Here is a 20,070-nt window from a genome sequence, read left to right on the forward strand (position 1 = left end):
GACTGATTCCCGGGATGGCGGGACTGACCTATCAAGAAAGACTGGATCAACTGGGCTTGTATTCACTGGAGTTCAGAAGAATGAGAGGGGACCTCATAGAAACATATAAAATTCTGACGGGGTTAGACAGGTTAGATGCAGGAAGAATGTTCCCAATGTTGGGGAAGTCCAGAACCAGGGGTCACAGTCTAAGGATAAGGGGTAAGCCATTTAGGACCGAGATGCGGAGGAACTTCTTCACCCAGAGAGTGGTGAACCTGTGGAATTCTCTACCACAGAAAGTTGTTGAGGCCAATTCACTAAATATATTCAAAAAGGAGTTAGATGAGGTCCTTACTGCTAGGGGGATCAAGGGGTATGGCGAGAAAGCAGGAATGGGGTACTGAAGTTGAATGTTCAGCCATGAACTCATTGAATGGCGGTGCAGGCTAGAAGGGCCGAATGGCCTACTCCTGCACCTATTTTCTATGTTTCTATGCTCCTAAATTTCTCCTAACCCCTCTCCACAATTCTAGTCCCCAAGCAACTTGGGGAAGAAAATAAATTACCAAGTTAAACTTTAAATAATTTTCTTCTTTTAAGAGAGAATGCAATCTCCAAAACGAAAAAAACTGATTCCACTGTCAAAGAAAAAGACTTGGATTTATACAGCGCCTTTCATGATCACCGGATGTCTCAAAGCACTTTATAGCCAATTAAGTACTTTTGTCATGTAGTCACTGTTGTAATATAGGAAACACGGCAGCCAAATTGTGCACAGCAAGCTCCCACAAACAGCAATGCGAGAAAGACCAGATAAACTGTTTGTGTTGATGGAGGGATAAATATTGGCCAGGACACCGGGAATAACTCCCCTGCTCTTGTTCAAAATAGTGCCATGGGATCTTTTACATCCACCCGAGACCCCAGACAGGGGCCGCGGTTTAATGTCTCATCCAAAAGTCAAGCATGTCTAGTTTCATTACAGCATAATCTGGCAATGCTACATCTTTCCACAATAGTGGTGCTAGACTGCTAGCCCCAGCCCCAGTCCTCAAGCTCGTGTGGAGGCTGGTGTGCAACGGCCACCATACATTTTAAAAATCCATGCAGGCATCTTCCACCCTTCCAAGATTTAGTTCAGGACTTGAAATTTTAGGTCCTTCATTGAAACACCTGTGAACTTCTTGATGTGGAAGCGCAAGTCATCCTCGATTCGAGGGACTGCCGATGATGACTCACATTGTAGTATCCATAGAAACCAGGAGCTTTAGTTTTTGCAATCCATTTCGTGTGTGCGTGTTTTTTTTTTCTTATAAGTGGAAAGCAAAGTGCTACAGAATCAGATGAAATAGCTTGAAGATAGCCCAAGTGTACAGCAGATTGTTTCACTGTTGCAAATAAGCAATTTTAGTTGATGGCAGCTCAACTTAAAATAGTCAAATTCTTCCACTTGCCACTCCACACGGGCTTGCCGTTTCTCTTCAGATTAACAGAAAAGCTCTGCACTCTGCAAACCAAATCCTAACGAGGTGAGACACAAATATCCCCCAGATTTGCTGGAGTTCTTTGAGGATGTAACAAGCAGGATGGATAAGGGGGAACTAGTGGATGTGGTGTATTTGGATTTCCAGAAGGCATTCGATAAGGTGCCACATAAAAGGTTACTGCACAAGATAAAAGTTCAGGGGGTTGGGGGTAATATATTAGCATGGATAGAGGATTGGCTAACTAACAGTCAGGATAAATGGATCATTTTCCGGTTGGCAAACAGTAACATAACAAGAAATAGGAGCAAGAGTAGGCCATAAGGCCCCTCAAGCCTGCTCCGCCATTCAATAAATCATGGCTGATCTGATCATGGACTCAATTCCACTTCCCTGCCCGCTCCTCATAACTACTTATTGTTTAAGAAATTGTCTATTTGTGTCTTAAATTTATTTAATGTCTCAGCCTACACAGCTCTGAGGCAGCGAATTCCAGATTCACAACCCTCAGAAGAAATTTCTCATCTCAGTTCTATCCTGGGATACCAGAGATCGGTGCTGGGGCCTCAACTATTTACAATCTATTAATAATTTGGATGAAGGGACCAAGTGTAATGTAGCCAAGTTTTCTGATGACAAAGCAAATTGTGAGGAGGACACAAAAAATCTGCAAAGGGATATAGACAGGCGAAGTGAATGAGTAAAAATCTGGCATATGGAGTATAATGTGGGAAAATGTGAGGTTATCCACTTTGGCAGAAAACATAAAAAAGCAAATTATAATTTAAATGGAGAAAAATTGCAGAGTGCTGCAGTCGAGGGACCTGGGGGTTCTTGTGCATGAAACACAAAAAGTTAGTATGCAAGTAATCAGGAAGGCCTTTATTGCAAAGGAGGGGAAGAGAGTATAAAAGCAGAGAAGTCCCGCTACAACTGTACGGGGTATTGGTGAGACGACACCTGGAGTACTGCGTACAGTTTTGGTCTCCATATTTAAGGAAGGATATACTTGCATTAGAGGCCGTTCAGAGAAGGTTCACTAGGTTGATTCTGGAGATGAGGGGGTTGATTTATGAAGATAGGTTGAGTAGGTTGGGTCCAGACACACTGGAGTTAAGAATGAGAGGTGATCTTATCAAAACCTATATAAGATTATGAGGGGGGCTTGACAAGGTGGATGCAGAGAGGATATTTCCACTCAGAGGAAACTAAAACTAGGGGACAGAGTCTCAGAATAAGAGGCCACCCATTTAAAGCTGAGATGAGGAGAAATTGCTTCAGAGGGTTGTAAATCTATGGAATTCTCTGCCCCAGACAGCTGTGGAGGGTCATTTAAGGAGGAGAGACACAAATCTTTGAGCGATAATGGAATAAAGGGTTATGGGGAGCGGGCAGGGAAGTGGAGCAGAGTCCATGATCAGATCAGCCATGATATTAAATGGCGGAGCAGTCTCGAGGGGCCATATGGCCTACTCCTATTTCTTATGAATTGCACTTCCACATAAAAACATGTCAGCTACACTATATTCTCATTTTAAATTCATTGAAAAAGCTAAGTTATAATGTTTCAAATTTAGACAAAAACAAACAGTTAGGGTCTCTATCACAGCCTTGTTGCATGGGACAGAAATGCAAAGTGTATGTCAGTCCTTTCCCCACTCATTCATTTCCTGCCATTGTTCCAAAGGACAGAGAATAAATCACCCATCTGCTTTGTTGGAAGAAGAAATGCTTCTGAAGACAACAACCCTCCCACCCCACACTGTACACACCAACAGCAAAACAGGACAGCTCAAGTGTGTATGTTACAAGCAGCTAGGTGAGAGTTTATTGAATTAACTAGTCAGGAATAGGATCATGACAGTCAGAAGCCACTTTTGCTGTTAGTTAAGTGGTTTTACATCTTTGGACCAGACCCTGCTCTCCAAAATAAAAGCAGCATACTCTCAAAGCACATGGTTATTTCAAATTAACTGAACTTGGATTTTATAAAAAAAGGACTTCAAATTAGATTTCTAGAACTTTGCCCAATTGATCTGAATATTTCAATGTTTTCCACATTTTAAATATGCTCAATTTCATTTCAAAATATAGAACCATCATTTCTGATTATTCATCATTCACAGAATGGCCACCCAGAGGTGATTACGGCCTTGCAAGATCAGGGATTAAAGCAATGTTAAATTTAAACATAACTGGAATGGGTTACATCAGGCAGTTGAACCACAAAGAAGGAGTACAGTTTCATGATTACCCTGGGCATTATCTCATTTCAATACTGTATATACAATGGAGCTTATGGGACTGGTTTGGTGGACTGTAATGTATTCTCATTATCTGCTTGCAAAATGTTAGAGCCAATGTTGAAATAAAGTCAACCGCCAGCATAGTGGATGCACAGTAACACCCATGCCAAGAATTAGCAATTGTGACAAATCACACTACCTGAAGCAATGCAGGCAAGCTTTGCGGAGGGGTCATGTTCAGGGTATTCATTTAAAGCGGTTTGTTAATGGAGTTACAGCTCTTCCTTCAAATGAAGAGCAAATAATTAAAATGAAATAAGCACAAGAAACAACGAAGAAAACACCACGCAGAAGCAGCCAAAGACGCTTGCACTGCAGCAACATGCTGGGAAAGATTAACACGCAAAGGACGACAAGAAGTGGCATATACCTGACCCGTTGGCTGCTCCACAAGGCCGCCCCCCCACCCCCCGTCACACGACTACATGGGGCTTGGGTTGGTCCGTCGGCGGCGGGGGGAGTTGGGCTTTTGCTGCATGGAGTTGGCCAGACTCGCTGGGGAGCCAGAGACAGTGGGGAAGTGGGTCAGCCTTGGAGTATGCGGCATGACCTCAGCTGAAGACTCGTAGCTGAGTTGAGTAACAGAACACGAAAAGGGGGAAGGATAGGGTAAGAGGAAGAGAAAGAACACACAAAAAAGGAAGTTTTATTGAGAGTGCACAAATAACTTTTAAAGAACAGCAAATGCAAATACAGAGAAATCTATAAAGTACTTTTAATACAAACCTGGCATACAAAATTACATTTTAAAATTAAGATCCAAGCATCAAAACTCATTAGAAATCTCAGGTTTTCAACGGCAGTGTCTGGTTTAAGGCAGCCATGACGACTCCTAAACACTTAGCAATGGACTAATTTTAAGCGAGCGATTAGACACGAAGGCTGTATTTATTAACTGGGATTGCTACTCCAGTACATCAGATAGTGTGCACTGGGAATGGAAAACAGGCAAAACAAAAAAAAGACTATCCACCATTCCCTGTTCGGTCAACAATCACCTGGAAGTTCGAAATGCCACATTTGCACTCAATTTGCTGCTGCACTGGCAAAGGTTCAGTGAAAACACAGTCATCACACAGACGCACATATTTTGCTATTGCAATGCCGCAATATGTTGCAGAATGGACTTTGGAAACAAATCTGTGCATCACGGTCTCCAATTTAGACCCAATCAATTTTCCCTGTAATTTTGTTTTCTGTGAGCGGTCCCTTTATCTGGTTACGCGGCCCACTCAAATTTTCGTGCATGCTCAGTTTGTTCAATGTATAGGCTGGCGAGCAACCTCGAGCGCGCTGCGAGGCCGTGCAGCTCAGCGCAAACTTTGGTCCCAACAACCAGTGCACAGATTTCCTTTGCTTTCTACTACACTGGTTGAGGTGGGGAGTAGACAGCTATACAGATCAGAAAGGTTTAATCCATTCTCTGCGCCTAGTTAGCGGAGCTCAACTCAGAATTGCAGAGGTACTGCGACTATCCTCAGCGTCCTAGAATTGGGAAAAGGGGGGGGAAAAAAAGCCAGGGTTTCTGATCCTGGTTACAATTCAGCAATCCTATTAGAGAACATTTACGTGGCAAGCATCAGGCTCAGTTGTGATGTTCCCTGTGGTTGATTCATAAGTTACCCACTGTCCCTTTTTTGGGAGGTGGATGTGTGAAACAGAACGAAGGAGTTGATAAAGTTCCCCAGCTTCATAAAACAGAAGTCAGTGTGTTGCCATTTCGTCAGTATGAACATGGAAAAATCTATTAATAATCATACATCTGTACTAGCATGCAGCCAATGTTTCCCATTATATCTTCCTATGCCCATATTTATATTGGAAACTCTTAATGGGATGTTGGGAGCTGGACTGGAGTGGTTTTACCTTCACTTGCAGCTGAGCAACAGTGTGGACAAGATCTCCAACAGCTCAAGGAGACCACAGGTCCACGAGTCCCGACAGCACGTCAGGAACAACAATCACTGACATTTCCATTATGGTTTGAATAAAATTAAACTGAAATATATATGTTCAGCCAAACAGGGGCCACCAGAGATCCTGTTCAAACATTCGGAATACTGCCTCACTTCATTCCTACCTTCTAATTACTGGAGAGAATGTTGTAAAATATGTTCTTTGGTTCACAATGTTCCTGCAATTCTACATCAGTGTTGGATCAAGCCGGTTCATCAGCAAACTGCACAGCAGGGATTTTTTTCGCAATCCTGCAGAGCTCTAACTGGTGGGCAAGGCAAATAAAAAGTTTGCCAGATTTCTCACTGCTGACTACCCAGCTCTTACTAAAAAGTGCACACCTCTGGAGTGAACAGAATCAACCTTGGCTGCATCGCTTTGCAGAGTCAAATATAAAAATTGCTATACAGGTTGAACCTCCTTTATCCAGAACTCCCTTATCCGACACCATTCCTGGCAGCTCCGACATGAACAAATTGAAGTCCTTCCTTGCTGCCAACTCCTGCAATCGCTGACCTGACCCCGCGCTCCACCGCCCCCCTCCCCCCACAATCTCTGCTGCACTCCCAGCCAGCTCAGATTTCTCCCTGCTCAGTACCTTTGGCAAAATCCCTTATCGGGCACAGGCCAGGTGCCGGATGAGTGGTTCAACCTGTATCATCACTACTTAGGCTCGCACAGAGTAGCCACTTGGGAAAGGGAGCAGACGATGGTCAAGGAACAAGACGTCACCAAGAGCCAGCTCTTCGGAGAGAGCAGGGTAGAAAACGAAAGAAAATTCAGTTCTCTGGAGACACTTCCCTCTTGGGTCACTGCAAGGGACATTTTTGCACAAAGTAACTGCTGGTCAGGTAATCTCCCAGCAGTGTTACAGAACAAAACAGGATCAATGCAGCACTTAACATATACATATGCACTGATTTGCTGTGCAATGACAAACAGGAGTAAGGACACAAAATGCATTTACAGGGAGGTGTGGTGGCTTTGAGAACTGAGACAAGCTAGATAGATATGGGAAAAAAAATTCCCTCTGGCAAGTGGGTCAAAAACTAGAGGTCATGGATTCAAAATCATTGGAAAAAGACCAAGAGGGGAGATGAGGAGAAACATTTTCACCGAGTTGTCAGGATCTGGAACGCTTGGCCTGAAAAGGTGGTGGAAGCAGATTCTGTCAATAATTTAAAAAGGGAGTTGGACAGGTACTTGGATGAGGAACTTTCAGGGTGACACGGGGATGTGGGACTAAGCACAACCGCTCTTTCAAAGAGCTGGCACAGGCATGACAGGCTGAATGGCCTCCTTTTGTACTGCAGGTTTCTATGATTCTGTGATATCACCAAAGAAAACACTAAACGTGTGGAGAAAAAGAATGGGGACATCTGGACCAAGAAGTGTTGATAAAAAAAACTTTCATTTATAATAAATAGTGCCTTTAAAAGTAGAAAAACATCCTAAGGCACTTCACAGAAGCTTAATTAGCCAAAAAATGGCATTGAACCAAAGGAGGATATATTTGGAGAGGTGGCTAAAAGCTGTCTGTAAAAGGCTAATTTAATATAACACGATTAAAATGTAATTTCTACATCATGGCGACAAGCTCCATGACTTTTCCATTTTATGGAAAAACTCCAGAAATCATAGAATCATAATCTTACAGCCCAGACGGCAGCCATTTGGCCTGTGCCAGCTCTTTGAAATAACTAATTTAGTCCCACACCCCACTTCCTCCCTATCCCCAGATAGCCCTGCCAATTAATCCTCTTCAAGTATGTCCAATTGCCTTATGCCTTATAATTCACTCCACATGCTATCTAGAAATGGCTGAGCACACTGGATACAGCAAAGGTTATGGGCCCCCAACAACAGACCGGCTGTTGTGCTGAAGACATGTGCTCCAGAATGAGCCGCGACCTCTAGCCAAGGTGTTCCAGTACAGCTACAACACTGGCATCTAAAATGTGGAAATATGTCCTGTCCACAAAGAGCAGGATAAATCCAATCCTGCCAATTTCCACCCAGTCTATTCTCAATCAGCAGCAAAGTGATGGAGGATGTCATGAGTGCCATCAAGCAGCACTTCCAATAACCTGCTCATTGTTGCTCAGTTTGGGTTCTGTTAGGACCACTGGGCTCCAGACTTCATTACAGCCTTGGTTGAAACATGGACAAAAGAGCTGAATTCCAGAGGTGAGGCAATAGTGACTGCCCTTGACATGAAGATAGCATTCGACAGAGTGTGGCAGCAAGGAGCCCTAGTAAAATTGAAGTCAATGGGGATCAGGGGGAAAACTCTCCACCAGCTGGAGTCATACCAAACACAAAGGAAGATGGTTGTGATTGTTGGAGGTCAATCATCTCAGCCCCAGCACTGCTGCAAGAGTTCCTCAGGGCAGTGTCCTGGGCCCCAACCATCTTCAGATACTTCATCAATGACCTTCCCTCCATCATAAGGTCAGAAGTGGGAATATTTGCTGCTGATTGCAGTGTTCAGTCCCATTCGCATCTCCTCAGATAACGAAATAGTCCTTGCCCGCATGCAGCAAGACCTGGATGACATTCAGGCTTGGGCTGATAAGTGATGTAACATTCGCACCACACAAGTGCCAGGTAATGGCTATCGCCAATAAGCAAGAGTTGAACCACCTCCCCATGACATTCAATGGCATTACCATCGCCGAATCCCCCATCAACATCCTGGGGAGTGGGTCACCATTGACCAGAACCTTAACTGGACCAGCCACAAATATTGTGGCAACAAGAGCAGGTCAGAGGCTGGGTATTCTGCGGTGAGTGTCACACCTCCCTATTCCCCAAAGCCTTTCCACCATCCACAAGGCACAAGTCCAGATTGTGATGGAATACTCTTCAATTGCCTGGATGAGTGCAGCTCCAACAACACTCAGGAAGCTCAGTGCTACACAGGCCAAAGCAGCCTGCTTGGCACCTCATCCCCCACCTTAAACATTCACTCCCTCACATCAATGGCACACCATGGCTGCAGTGTGTACCATGTACAAGGTGCATGCAGCAACTCACCAAGGCCTCTTCTGCGGCACCTCCCAAAACTGCGATCTCCACCACCTAGAAGGACAAGGGCAGCAAGCGCATGGGAACATCACCTGCAAGTTCTGCACCCTCCTGACTTGGAAATATATCGGCCGTTCCTTCATCATCATTGGGTCAAAATCTTGGAACTCTCTCCCAAACAGCACTGTGGGAGTACCTTCACCACATGGACTGCAGCAGTTCAAGATGGCTCACCACCACCTTCTCAAGGACAATAAATGCTGATCTTGCCAGCAACACCCACATCCCATGAACACATTTAAAAATGAAAGTTCCTGTGGAATCTGCTTCCACCATCCTTTCAGGTAGGGCTTTCCAGATCTTAAACCTCTGAAAAAATTCTCATTTCCCCTCTAGTTCTTTTGCCAATTATTTTAAATCTATGACATCTTGTTACCGACCCACTTATCAGAGGAAACGGTTTCTCCTTACTTGGTAATACTTCTGTGAAGTGCCTTGGGACATTTTACTATGTTAAATGCAATTATATAAATGCAAGTTGTTGTTGAGCATGGCTTCCTTGTTTTAGTATTCAATGTTCCCATTTACACAGCCAAGTATCCGTGTATTTATTGTGATCCAGGTAAGTATTTGCTTAACTGTTTAAAAAGTAGCACTCTGTTTAAATGTGGAAGCAAACTGCCAATTTTCTTGCCCCTTTTCCCGAGATGCCGACTATTACTGCAGTATAATTTCACAGGTCTTGTTTTACGTTAAGCATAGACTCCAAGCAAAGAGACGTCATTACAGCCAAAAAGTGCACCTCTTAACATTACATGATAGCGACTGGGACCCTCAGCTGATTTTTCTCTTGTTTACCTCAGATGTTGAGCTAAATTTAGCATCCCAGTTGATGCCTTGGCTGAGATAAAGCAACTTGGCAGACATGGGACCTTCTGGAATGCATGGCTTAATGTTTGCTTATAAAATCACAAGGTGAGTATAACCACTTGAATGACAAGCCATCAAATGCTTAGATCATTAAAAACTAAAAAATATTCAATTTATTAAGAATCCAAAAGTTATGTGAACCCCTGACCATTTCAGAACAGCAAGAAGCACGTAAACTCTCACCAGATCCCACTTTTGTAATATAGCAACATAAAGGCATCCAATTAATATATTAAAAATTGGTAACTTACTTAAATGTAACACTGAAGGACTATTTTATTAAAACTTTCCCATTTAAAAAGGAAAAATACCTTCCATTTATATAGCACCTTTCACAATCTCAGGACCTCCAAAAGCATTTCACAGCCCATTAATTACTTTTGAAGAGCAGTCACTGTTGTAATGTAAGGAAATGCAGGAGCAAATTTGCACACAGCAAGGTCCCAAACAGCAGTGAGACAAATGACCAATTAAACTGTGACGTTGGTTGAGGGCGAAAAAAAAGCTGGCCAAGACACTGGGAAAACACCCCTGCTCTTCTTCGAAAGTGCTATGGGATCTTGGAAGTCAAATCCAAGTGGCCAGACAGGATCTCTGTTTAAGGTCTTAAGACTTGCAACTGAACTTTGAAACGAGAGGAGAGAGAGAATAGTGTAGAGTCGTACAAGTTATTAAGCGATGTAAAAAAAGGGTATAATTGGTCACAAGGTAAGCTATTAAAGTAGGGCAAGGGGGCACAGGCTCAAAAGGATGAACGGCAAATTTAGGAAAATCACGAAGTTCTTTTTCTCACGAAGAATGACCAACACTTTGAATGAAGTTCCAAGTAAGGTAACGGAAGAAAAAAATGCATCAACTGGCTGTGATTGGGGGCGGATTCAAAAAAGCCACTTTTAAAAAAAAAAGAGATTTTTTAAAAAGTTAAAGCAAATAACCGTCCCCATGGTTAGCAAAATTTGCTTCCACATTTAAGCAGAATGCTACTTTTAACACGGTTACACAGAGCGTACCAACAGAATGAGGAATTGAAGCGAACGAAAGATTTATGAATTGGATGCGAGACAGTTACTCAAAAGTCTTAAAGTCTACTGTCACCTGTCCTGATAGGCCAACCAAGTCAGCAGCCAAGTTGAATTTGAAATGTGGGCAATGCCACTAAATCTCAAAATAACCAGGATGGAGAAGCAGTACGGAGACAGCTATAAATGAATCAAAGCAGACAATGGAGGAGATCATTTCTCAAGATAGCTCAAAGCACTAACCACCTCTTTCTAAAAAGGAACCAAATGTTCCCACATGTTTAATAGTGGGTAGTTTGACTGCACAAGACTAACAGCCGCCTCGATAGGTTCCTGCTGTCCTGTAAACCCTTTACTGGGATTGCAGTCACTCTGTTCCAAAGCAAAAATATACACCGAAAAAAACCCAGCAGCTTTGGTCAGCTGCCACAGTTCGGTTTGATGAACCCAAACAAGAACACGCCTTCATGTTTCTCTTTTGCAAACAGCCGTATGTTGAAATTTCAGGTGTTTGCGATAGGACTGGAACAAGGCCTCCATCAGTCTGTGGTTGTGTTTCTGGATTAATTAAACATCAAAGCTAAAAGCAGGTGCTCATTTGGCATGGCTGTGGCTCGGATCCCTGGGAACACTCAACCATACAAATTTCTCCCTGCAGCTGGCCTACTGAGTACTAATGATCATCAACGCGGGGGAATTTTTCAGTTGCCGTGCTGTTGTTCTGGGCCAGTGGCCTTTCATATGAAGTCAGACCAGCTGTATAGGATATTAACTCTTAAAAGTTCACCCAAAGAATGTTTTTTTGCCAGAACAACTGCTTTTTAAAATCATACTAGTTTTTTTGTGATGCAAATTTTAAATTTATTGGTTCGTGGGATGAGAGTGTCGCTGGCAAGGCATTTATTGCCCACCCCTAATTGCCCTCGAGGTAGTGGGGGTGAGCAACCAGCTTGAATCGCTGTTTTGTAGCGGCTTGGTACAACCGTGTCTCTCTCTAGGCATTTCAGGACAGTGAAGAGTCAAGCACATTGCTGTGGGTCTGGAGTCACATATAGGCCAGACCGAGTAAGGATGGCAGATTTCCTTCCCTCAAGGACATTAGTGAACCAGATGGATTTTTACAACAATCCAGTAGTTTCATGGTCACCATTACTGATACTAACTTTTTATTTAATTAACTGAATTAAACTCCCTAGCTGCCATGGTGGGATTTGAACTCCTGTCCCCCACATCATTAGTCCAGGTCTCTGGATTATTAGTCCAGTAACAACCACTATGCTACCGTTCCCAGTACTGACTCACTGGGATAAGTTTCCAAAAGGCACCAGTACCTCACACAAGTGGTCTTCATTCACACAAAAGCCATGACCGTATATGTCGACAGGATGACGACGAAAGACATTGGCGCCAAGCTTGATGATATCCTCATTTGGCATCAGTGTGGGCACACCACCAGTAGAGGGACTGTTGTATAGCAGTTGGGAATTGGAACGCAGTAAATGTTTCTCTTCCGACTCCAAGGGTACCAAGGCCACTTCCATCATTCTTACCACTACAGCAGATAAGATCAGCTAATGTGGCACAGATCAAGGAACAAACAGGAAACCTTCTAGATTTGCAAGGCTCGGGAAGAGAGACTTCCACTTCTGAGCCAGTGACATCAGATTTTAATGCTCAACCAGCATAACATGTAATTACAAAATGACACACAATAATGCATGTAATTTGATTTTTTTTTTACATCTTCACCCCCCCACCACCACACCAGGAATGTGATCTTCTGCCAGGACACCCATTGAATGACCCAGGGCACTGGGCAGCTTGCTGGGTTGGGGGGGGGGGGGGGGGGGGGGGGAACAATTCAATGAATCAAACAGTTGGGAAAGCCAAAAACACAGAACTTGGGTGTTAGGAGAAACATGTAAAAACTGTCAGACTCTGTGGCACATCACAACACCATTAGTATCATTAAAGAAACAGTTAATGTCATTAAAGGGCAAGGAAAGTTTATGACAAAGGCGAAAAAGGAGAGTATTTTCGAGTCGAAAGGATTCCCATCTCTACCTGAAAGTAAAACGCACAAAAATATGGTACCTGGATTGAAGCATTAAATTCGTTGCCACTGATTCTTCTTTTTACAAACTTCATACCAGCTCGAGAGCTATTCAGGAGTCTAATCTCAGATAAAGCTTTACTGCAGAAAAACACTAGCAGCTGGGTACTGTTGCACAGAGTCGATAGCAAGCTCTGCAAGGTAACAAATTTGATGGAATTTCAGTACTAGCCGCCTATATTTTTAGAACCATTATATGTGTCGAGAAATAGATACAGCAAGCAATTTGAGTAGAAAGTAGTGCTCGGGTTTGTCCGATCTCCACAATGCTTGCTGAAGTCTAGCTATTTTAACTTTGGGAGGCCAGCATTTGACAAATACAATGGGGCAGAAATTCCAGCCTTCCGGGTCCATACTGAGTGTGTACGGACCTGGGAAGGCATCGCAAAAAACGGCTTTTCCGATCGGTCAAGCTGGAGCTGGACAGATCTTCCATATCTTGGGAGCGAGGACATTTACATGGGCAAGATTGCGGTATTTTACCCATATCTTGCCCAGCAAATATCTTCAAAACTCTTGCGCCTGATAAAAGCAGGCCTACTTTTTAACAAGCACAAGAGTTTTAAAATACACAAACATTTTAAAAATAAAATTATAAAATCACATTTTATTGTTAAAACCCTCCCCACTACAGTAAGTTTATTTTAAACCATAATTTAAAAAACTTTAAAAATCGGTATATATTTTTATAATACATAAATAACAAAAGATGGTGTATTTTTTCTAATTTTTAAAATTAGTGTTTTGGTTGTTGAGGGGCGGGGAGGGGGGGGGTGGTGGAGTTCTCATTCATAAGAATGGGAACTCCATTAGTTGGAGTTCCCATTATTAATGAGAACATACTTCACCTAATTGGCCTCCCAGAGCCATGTGCGACTGCAGCTCCAGCCCTGCGTACGTCCTGACTTGCACGTGTTGCGACGCAGTCAGTGGAGGTCTCAGGACCGGGAACTCGCTTGGGCGCAGCAGCTTCAGCTAAGTGCACATTTTTTTTTTATATAAAGTTTTTCCCTCGGTCACCTGTGGGAAGCAGCCGACCAGGATTTCTGAGGCAATGTTTCAAGTGCCAGGTGTTCAGAAAATCCACTGACAATCGATGAATATTAGTACACACACACACTTTCTTGTTGGCATTTAGTTTCTTTTCCAACTCTCAGAGCTGGGAAATAAATCATTTCAGAGCTAACTGGGTGTACCAAAATATTTGATGTACCAAAACATACAAAATTCTTACAGGGCTCAACAGGCTAGATGCAGGGAAGATGCTTCCCCTGACTGAAGAGTCCAGTACTAGGAGGCACAGTATTTCAGGACAAGGGGTCATCCATTTAAGACAGAGATGAGGAGGAATATCTTCACTGAGGGTTGTGAATTCCCTACCCCAAAGGGCTGTGGATGCTGAATCGTTGAGTACGTTCTGGGATAGATAGATTTTTGGACTGGAGGGGAATCAAGGGATCAGCCATGATCTTACTGAATGGCAGAGCAGGCTCAAGGGGCCATATGGCCTACTCCTGCTCCTATTATGTTCTTATTCTATCTTCATCCAACATACACATTCTAGAAGGCGTCTCTGAATAGGATCTAGAGTAGGATTCTTGAATGTCTCCACCCAAACCCCCAAAATCCCAGAGGGACAGAGGACAACCATTCCTGCCACCATGGCAAGGATCAGCTAAAACTGGATTATGAACAGAAGATCTTTCTGGTTTTTATGATCCATACCTCTGATAGCATCTTGGCCTACTGGACTATCAGAGGAGTATTGCTTGTTTTTAAGTTATTCCTTTTAAAAGTATCACAGGACTTTGTTCTAAAGGCTTAATGTACTGCGGAATACAGTACTGAAGCATACACACCAGCAATGCGCCACAGTGGCAGAGGAATAATACAATTGGCTTCAGATTCTCCAACTAAAAGGAAACCATTGCCAAGGTTGTTTGTGGTGCTACTGATGGTACAGGCGCTTACGGTTTATGATACAGGGTTGTCTCGGAGGATACTCATTACAAGATAACCATGTAGCAAAGGCTCCATAAATGAAGTGGCTTAATTACAATTCTGTCATGTCATTGTAAATCATCTGTATTTACATAATTGACAATGCTCGTTGTTTGCAAGCCTGCAGCAAATAAAGAGAGAGTTCAAAGGAAGTGAAGCGAGAGTGTGAAGCTCAAATATGCATCAAAACTCCGCAGGTGCATTGTTCTGAAACGTGCACATACTATTCTTCATGGAAAATATCTCGGCTGAAATTCCTAGATAGTCCACCACAAATGAAAATGAAATACACTCCAGCTTATGGATGAGCCCAAGGGAATAAAAATAAGCTTTACATTGATACAGGACACATTTGTGCCTTGCAGATATACCATCTATAGCAAGGTGCTATGTCAAGTCAGAAATCAGGATTTGCCAAAGTAGGTTTGCAAAACAGCAATTCATAATTGTATCAATTGTAGACATTTAGCATGCACCTGACAATAAGACTCAGTGCAAGTGTCATTCCTGGTCAGTTCAATCCAAACTCTTACCTGAACATTTCAGTGAGTTCTCCCTTAACCACAGCAACAATGACTGGGAATCCGATGCAGGCAGGTACCAGGTACAGTAGAGCAGGCTGGCAATTACAAAAAAACAAGTTAGAAGAAAAAAAAACTTTATACTCCATATCCCTAGTTTAAACCAAAACAATAATAATCTGCTCTTTGATGAATTTTGTGTTGTTGAAAAATGACACTTATTTGCACAAGGGCTTGTACCAACATTTCTCAATGCAGCAGAAAGCACACTTATCTTCCACTCCCCTTCAAAACATTTTTTTAAATATATAAATCGTATGGGATTCGTAAATGATTGGGATTCTATTTCTTGCTGGCTTTCTTCATGTAGTTGAAGTAGTTTGGTTCAACATGGTATTGCCTCTCAGACAATCTGGGACACAGATCTTTATATAAATCAGTTTTCACCAATACATTCCTTAACTGTTTCTTGGTGAATTGGTTAAAAAAAAACACATTTCTTCCCAGTTGGAGGGGCAGGGAAAAAAAAAGATTTCTCATTGTTTTCTTAGCAAAAAAAGAGGTCCCAAAATATGCACCAAATGTCAAGATGCACATTGAAGAGCGTTGATAACGACGATAGCCACGTTAACAAAAAATTATTCATTGCATGCAATGATCACATAACATTCAAAGCACACATTGCAAGATGAAACTTTAGCATCTTTGTCAGACTTTAAAGGAGCACTACCATAATAACAGGAAGCAGAAATAATTCTCAGACTAATTTTGTCAACCATTTGCAATGCACATTCACAAAAACAAATAGACGAGTTTTATTGCTAAAATGGCTCGACAGGGGTTTGAGATAGTGGGAATCTACTCCACTTTTAGAACTACCATTGAGGCCACTAAAAGTGGTGTTGGTGAACAGTGCAAATAATTGTGGGCTGTCATTTAGCTTGATTGTACCTCATCAGTGTCTTTCTTGCTTGCACAAGGTTTAGCAGGGCATAGATTATAAGTAACTAGTAGAATGATTAGAGGGAGTGGAGAAGAACTTTGCTCGCCCAGAGGGTGGTGGGGGCCTGGAACTCACTGCCTGAAAGGGTGGTAGAGGCAGAAACCGAAATCACATTTAAAAAGTACTTGGGCATGCACCTGAAGTGCCATAACCTACAGCTGGAAGGTGGGATTAGGTTGGCTAGTCCTTTTACGGCAGGCACGGACACGATGGGCTCAATTGCCTCCTTCTGTGCCGTAAATTTCAATGATTCGATGATTAGTGCGGATCAAAATTAAACTGCTTCCCTCTAAATGCTGGAAATACACAGGTCAGTCAGAATCTGTAAAAAAAAAGAGAAAAGGCCAAAGACATTTCAGGTGTGAGGACGACGGGGTTCAGCCCTCGTAATTGACCCTTTGGAAGATTTGCAAGAAATTTGTAGCGACAACCTGCGAGCAGGTTACTGGAGGTATTAAATGAATGACAGATATACGGGAAAACAAATCAAATTTTCTTCGATCAGAATGTCACAGAAATGTTAATGGGTGGGGGGGGGGGGGGGGGGCAGAAAAAAAAACAAGTCCAGTGAAATAGCACGACTGCATTAGAGGTTGTTAGAAGTGCACATGCTTTCTACAAGATGGTGCATAACAGCAGAAAATCAGAATAATGGGATACTAATCCAGAAAAGATGGGAAATGAAATGAACACATGAGTTCTAAACAGTGAACAGGCAAACCAAAGTAGTCAGCACCAGAGAGGAGGAGGAAGTGACATTTGCTGAAAATGAGCTCGTTGGACAAATAGCACATTGAAAATACACAAATATTTTTCAAATTTTGTTGTAGCATGCTAGATAATGCTGCTTTGCAGTTTGAAGGTGGATATCAATGCAACTCAAAAATTATGGAACAGGATAACTTGAATATCTCCCAAAGAGTGTGACAAGACTAGGACTGTATCCCTATTATCAGAAAGAAAGAACTTCAATTTCTGCAGCGTCTTTCACGACCTCAGGATATCCCAAAGCGCTTTACAGCCAATGAAGTACAGCCACAGAAATACCAACGATGTCTCCGCAAGATCCTACAAATCCCCTGGGTGGACAGACGCACCAACGTTAGCGCCCTCGACCAGGCCAACGTCCCCAGCATTGAAGCACTGACCACACTTGATCAGCTCCGCTGGGCAGGCCACATAGTTCGCATGCCAGACACAGATCTCCCAAAGCAAGCACTCTACTCCGAGCTCCTCCTCAGCAAACAAGCCAAAAGGTGGGCAGCGGAAACGTTACAAGGACACCCTCAAAGCCTCCCTGATAAAGTGCAACATCTCCACTGACACCTGGGAGTTCCTGGCCAAAGACCGCCCTAAGTGGAGGAAGTGCATCCGGGAGGGTGCTGAGCACAGAGTCTCGTCACCAAGAGCGTGCAGAAATCAAGCGCAGGCAACGGAAAAAGTGTGCGGCAAACCAGTCCCATCCATCCCTCAACGACTATCTGTCCCACCTGTGACCGAGACTGTGGTTCTCGTATTAGACTGTACAGCCACTTAAGAACTCATGTTAAGAGTGGAAGCAAGTCTTCCTCAATTCTGAGGGACTGCCTATGATGATGACTTTTTGAAGTGTAGTCACTGTTGTAACGTATACAATGTGGCAGCCAATTTCCACAAACAGCAATGTAATAATGACCAGATAATCTGTTTTAGTGATATTGATTGAGGAATAAATATTGGTTAGGACACCAGGGAGGACTCCTCTGCTCTTCAAAATAGTGCCATGGGATCCTTTACATCCACGTGAGGGGGCAGACAAGTCCTCAGCCAAAAGACGACAACTCCCACAGTGCAGCATTCCCTCAGCACTGCACTGGAGTGTCGGCTTAGATTTTGTGCTCAAGTCTCTGGAGTGCGTGAAGTGAAGCATGAAAGAATGAGCAGGGGGGAAACAAGTTTATGTTCCAGCAAATATACCACCCAAAGCTAATATATGCAGCATTACGGCATGATGGGGAGTTTGCTCACATTTCCCTTCCCCATCAAACACCCTTGTAGGAATTCAACAGGTGGTCAGGAGGTGAAGTTGCAATCCACAGGAAGCAAAGGCAAGGGGAAACCAAGTGCAAAACTAGAGAGCAATTTATGATAAGAAAAATAGACTGGCAAATTAAATGCCCAAGAACACATTGGTCCATTAGCAAATAGAATATAGAAAAAAAATAGAAAAGCATAAGGATTACAAGCACAAAATCAACAGCTATGCTTGTACAGACTTCTTTCAAACTCTTAATTACTGTTAAATTATCAGAACTGCTGGGTGGGTCCCATACCACAAAACTTACTAATAATGGGTCTTGAACTATGTACACACGCGAGCAAGCGAGAGAGCGAGAGAGAGAGAGAGAGAGAGAGAGAGAGAGAGAGAGAGAGAGCGAGCGAGCGAGCGAGACTTGCTCAGGACATCCCAAAACATTGTACAGCAAGCTCCCACAAGCAGCAATGCGATAATGACCAGATAATCTGTTTTAGTAATGTTGATGGAGGGATAAATATGGGCCAGGACACCAGGGATAACTCTCCTGCTCTTCTTCAAAATAGTGACATGGGATCTTTTACGTACACCCGAGCGCGCAGATGGGTCCTCGGTTTAATGCTTCATCTGAAAGACAGCAACTCCAACAGTGCAACATTCCTGCAGTACTGCACTGGAATGTCGGCCTTGATTTTTGTGCTCAAGTCTCTGGAGTAGGAATTGAACCCAGAACCATCTGACTCAGGCAAGATTTGCCTACATAATTCTGCAGTATATGGTTAGACCAGAATAACTGGGAATAAAGTTTAGCCCTTTTTCAAAATTGGCAATTGAGTTGACATGTAAAAGGAATGCTGCTCAGAGGAGATTGGATACGAAGGGAGTTATACAAATCATGCCAGAGTGACTAACCACATTACTCTGCAAGCAGGTAGGAGGAATGCTTTATTACAGTATAAAGTTTAACAGGGTAGATAAACTATTTCAGCGATTTACAATAGAACATGCTTGGACAAACAAGGTTTCCAGCAAAGACTACAGCGGCCTCTACTAGAATTTGAGCGCTCTCTAGCGATGAGAAATGTCAATTCCTTTTTCAGTCATATGCTAAACCTAGAATTACACAACTGGAAAAAAAAATATTTAAGTGAATTGCAAAAATGAATCCAATAGGGGAATTCAAGTTATTGCAGTCTCACCCTATCGTTGGTCTCAAATTTGAGACGGTTAACCTAGGAAGATTGACAACTGGGGACAGTATAGCATGTTGCGATGGAGTACATTTGCAAGATAGGATATGGGAAGACAGTAAAATCAAAGCAAATCTAATGAAACAGCATCAATCCATGATTGGTTGTGAAAACTCACAAGGAGCAAGGTACAAGTGGAGATCACCTCTTGCAGAAGGTAGGTAGTACCTCTCCAGTCCGGCACCCGCAGGATCTGACTGGTGCCGGAACAGAGAATTTCCCGAATCATGGGAGGTCTCGCTCATCGGTACCGGTGGGCAGCGGCCAGAATCCTCTATGTGCGAGTGCGAGCCACAGCATCCTGTGGACGGGACCGACCAACCGACTGACTGACGCGCAACTGATCGCCAAACATGATCAGCCATTGCAGCCGATCGAAACTTTAGAAAAAAAGAAAACGCTCCTCTCCCACAGGCCCAACTAATGCCAAACCACAGATGTTTCCGGATGAAAGAGTCCTGGAC

At 43.1% G+C, this 20,070-nt stretch overlaps 1 protein-coding gene across 3 annotated transcripts in view; it reads right to left on the reverse strand.

The window, feature by feature from the left end:
- Window positions 1-20,070, reverse strand: part of hm13 (histocompatibility (minor) 13) — a 66,719-nt gene that overhangs the window by 13,825 nt on the left and 32,824 nt on the right. Inside the window, exons 11-12 of one of the 3 annotated variants that reach the window (XR_011596116.1) lie at window positions 15,352-15,437; window positions 4,143-4,341 (exon numbers count right to left, since the gene is read on the reverse strand). Coding sequence is in view for 2 of the 3 variants with exons in the window: in XM_070896287.1 (XP_070752388.1) it covers window positions 12,912-12,951; window positions 15,352-15,437 (126 nt within the window). In the remaining variant the exon portion in view is untranslated. Of the gene's footprint in view, window positions 1-4,142; window positions 4,342-12,604; window positions 12,952-15,351; window positions 15,438-20,070 lie in introns of those variants that run through there. The other 2 variants (XM_070896287.1, XM_070896286.1) reach the window with 2 other exon arrangements.

Source organism: Pristiophorus japonicus, chromosome 12 (genome assembly GCF_044704955.1).
Source record: "Pristiophorus japonicus isolate sPriJap1 chromosome 12, sPriJap1.hap1, whole genome shotgun sequence".
Lineage (NCBI taxonomy): Eukaryota > Metazoa > Chordata > Chondrichthyes > Pristiophoridae > Pristiophorus > Pristiophorus japonicus.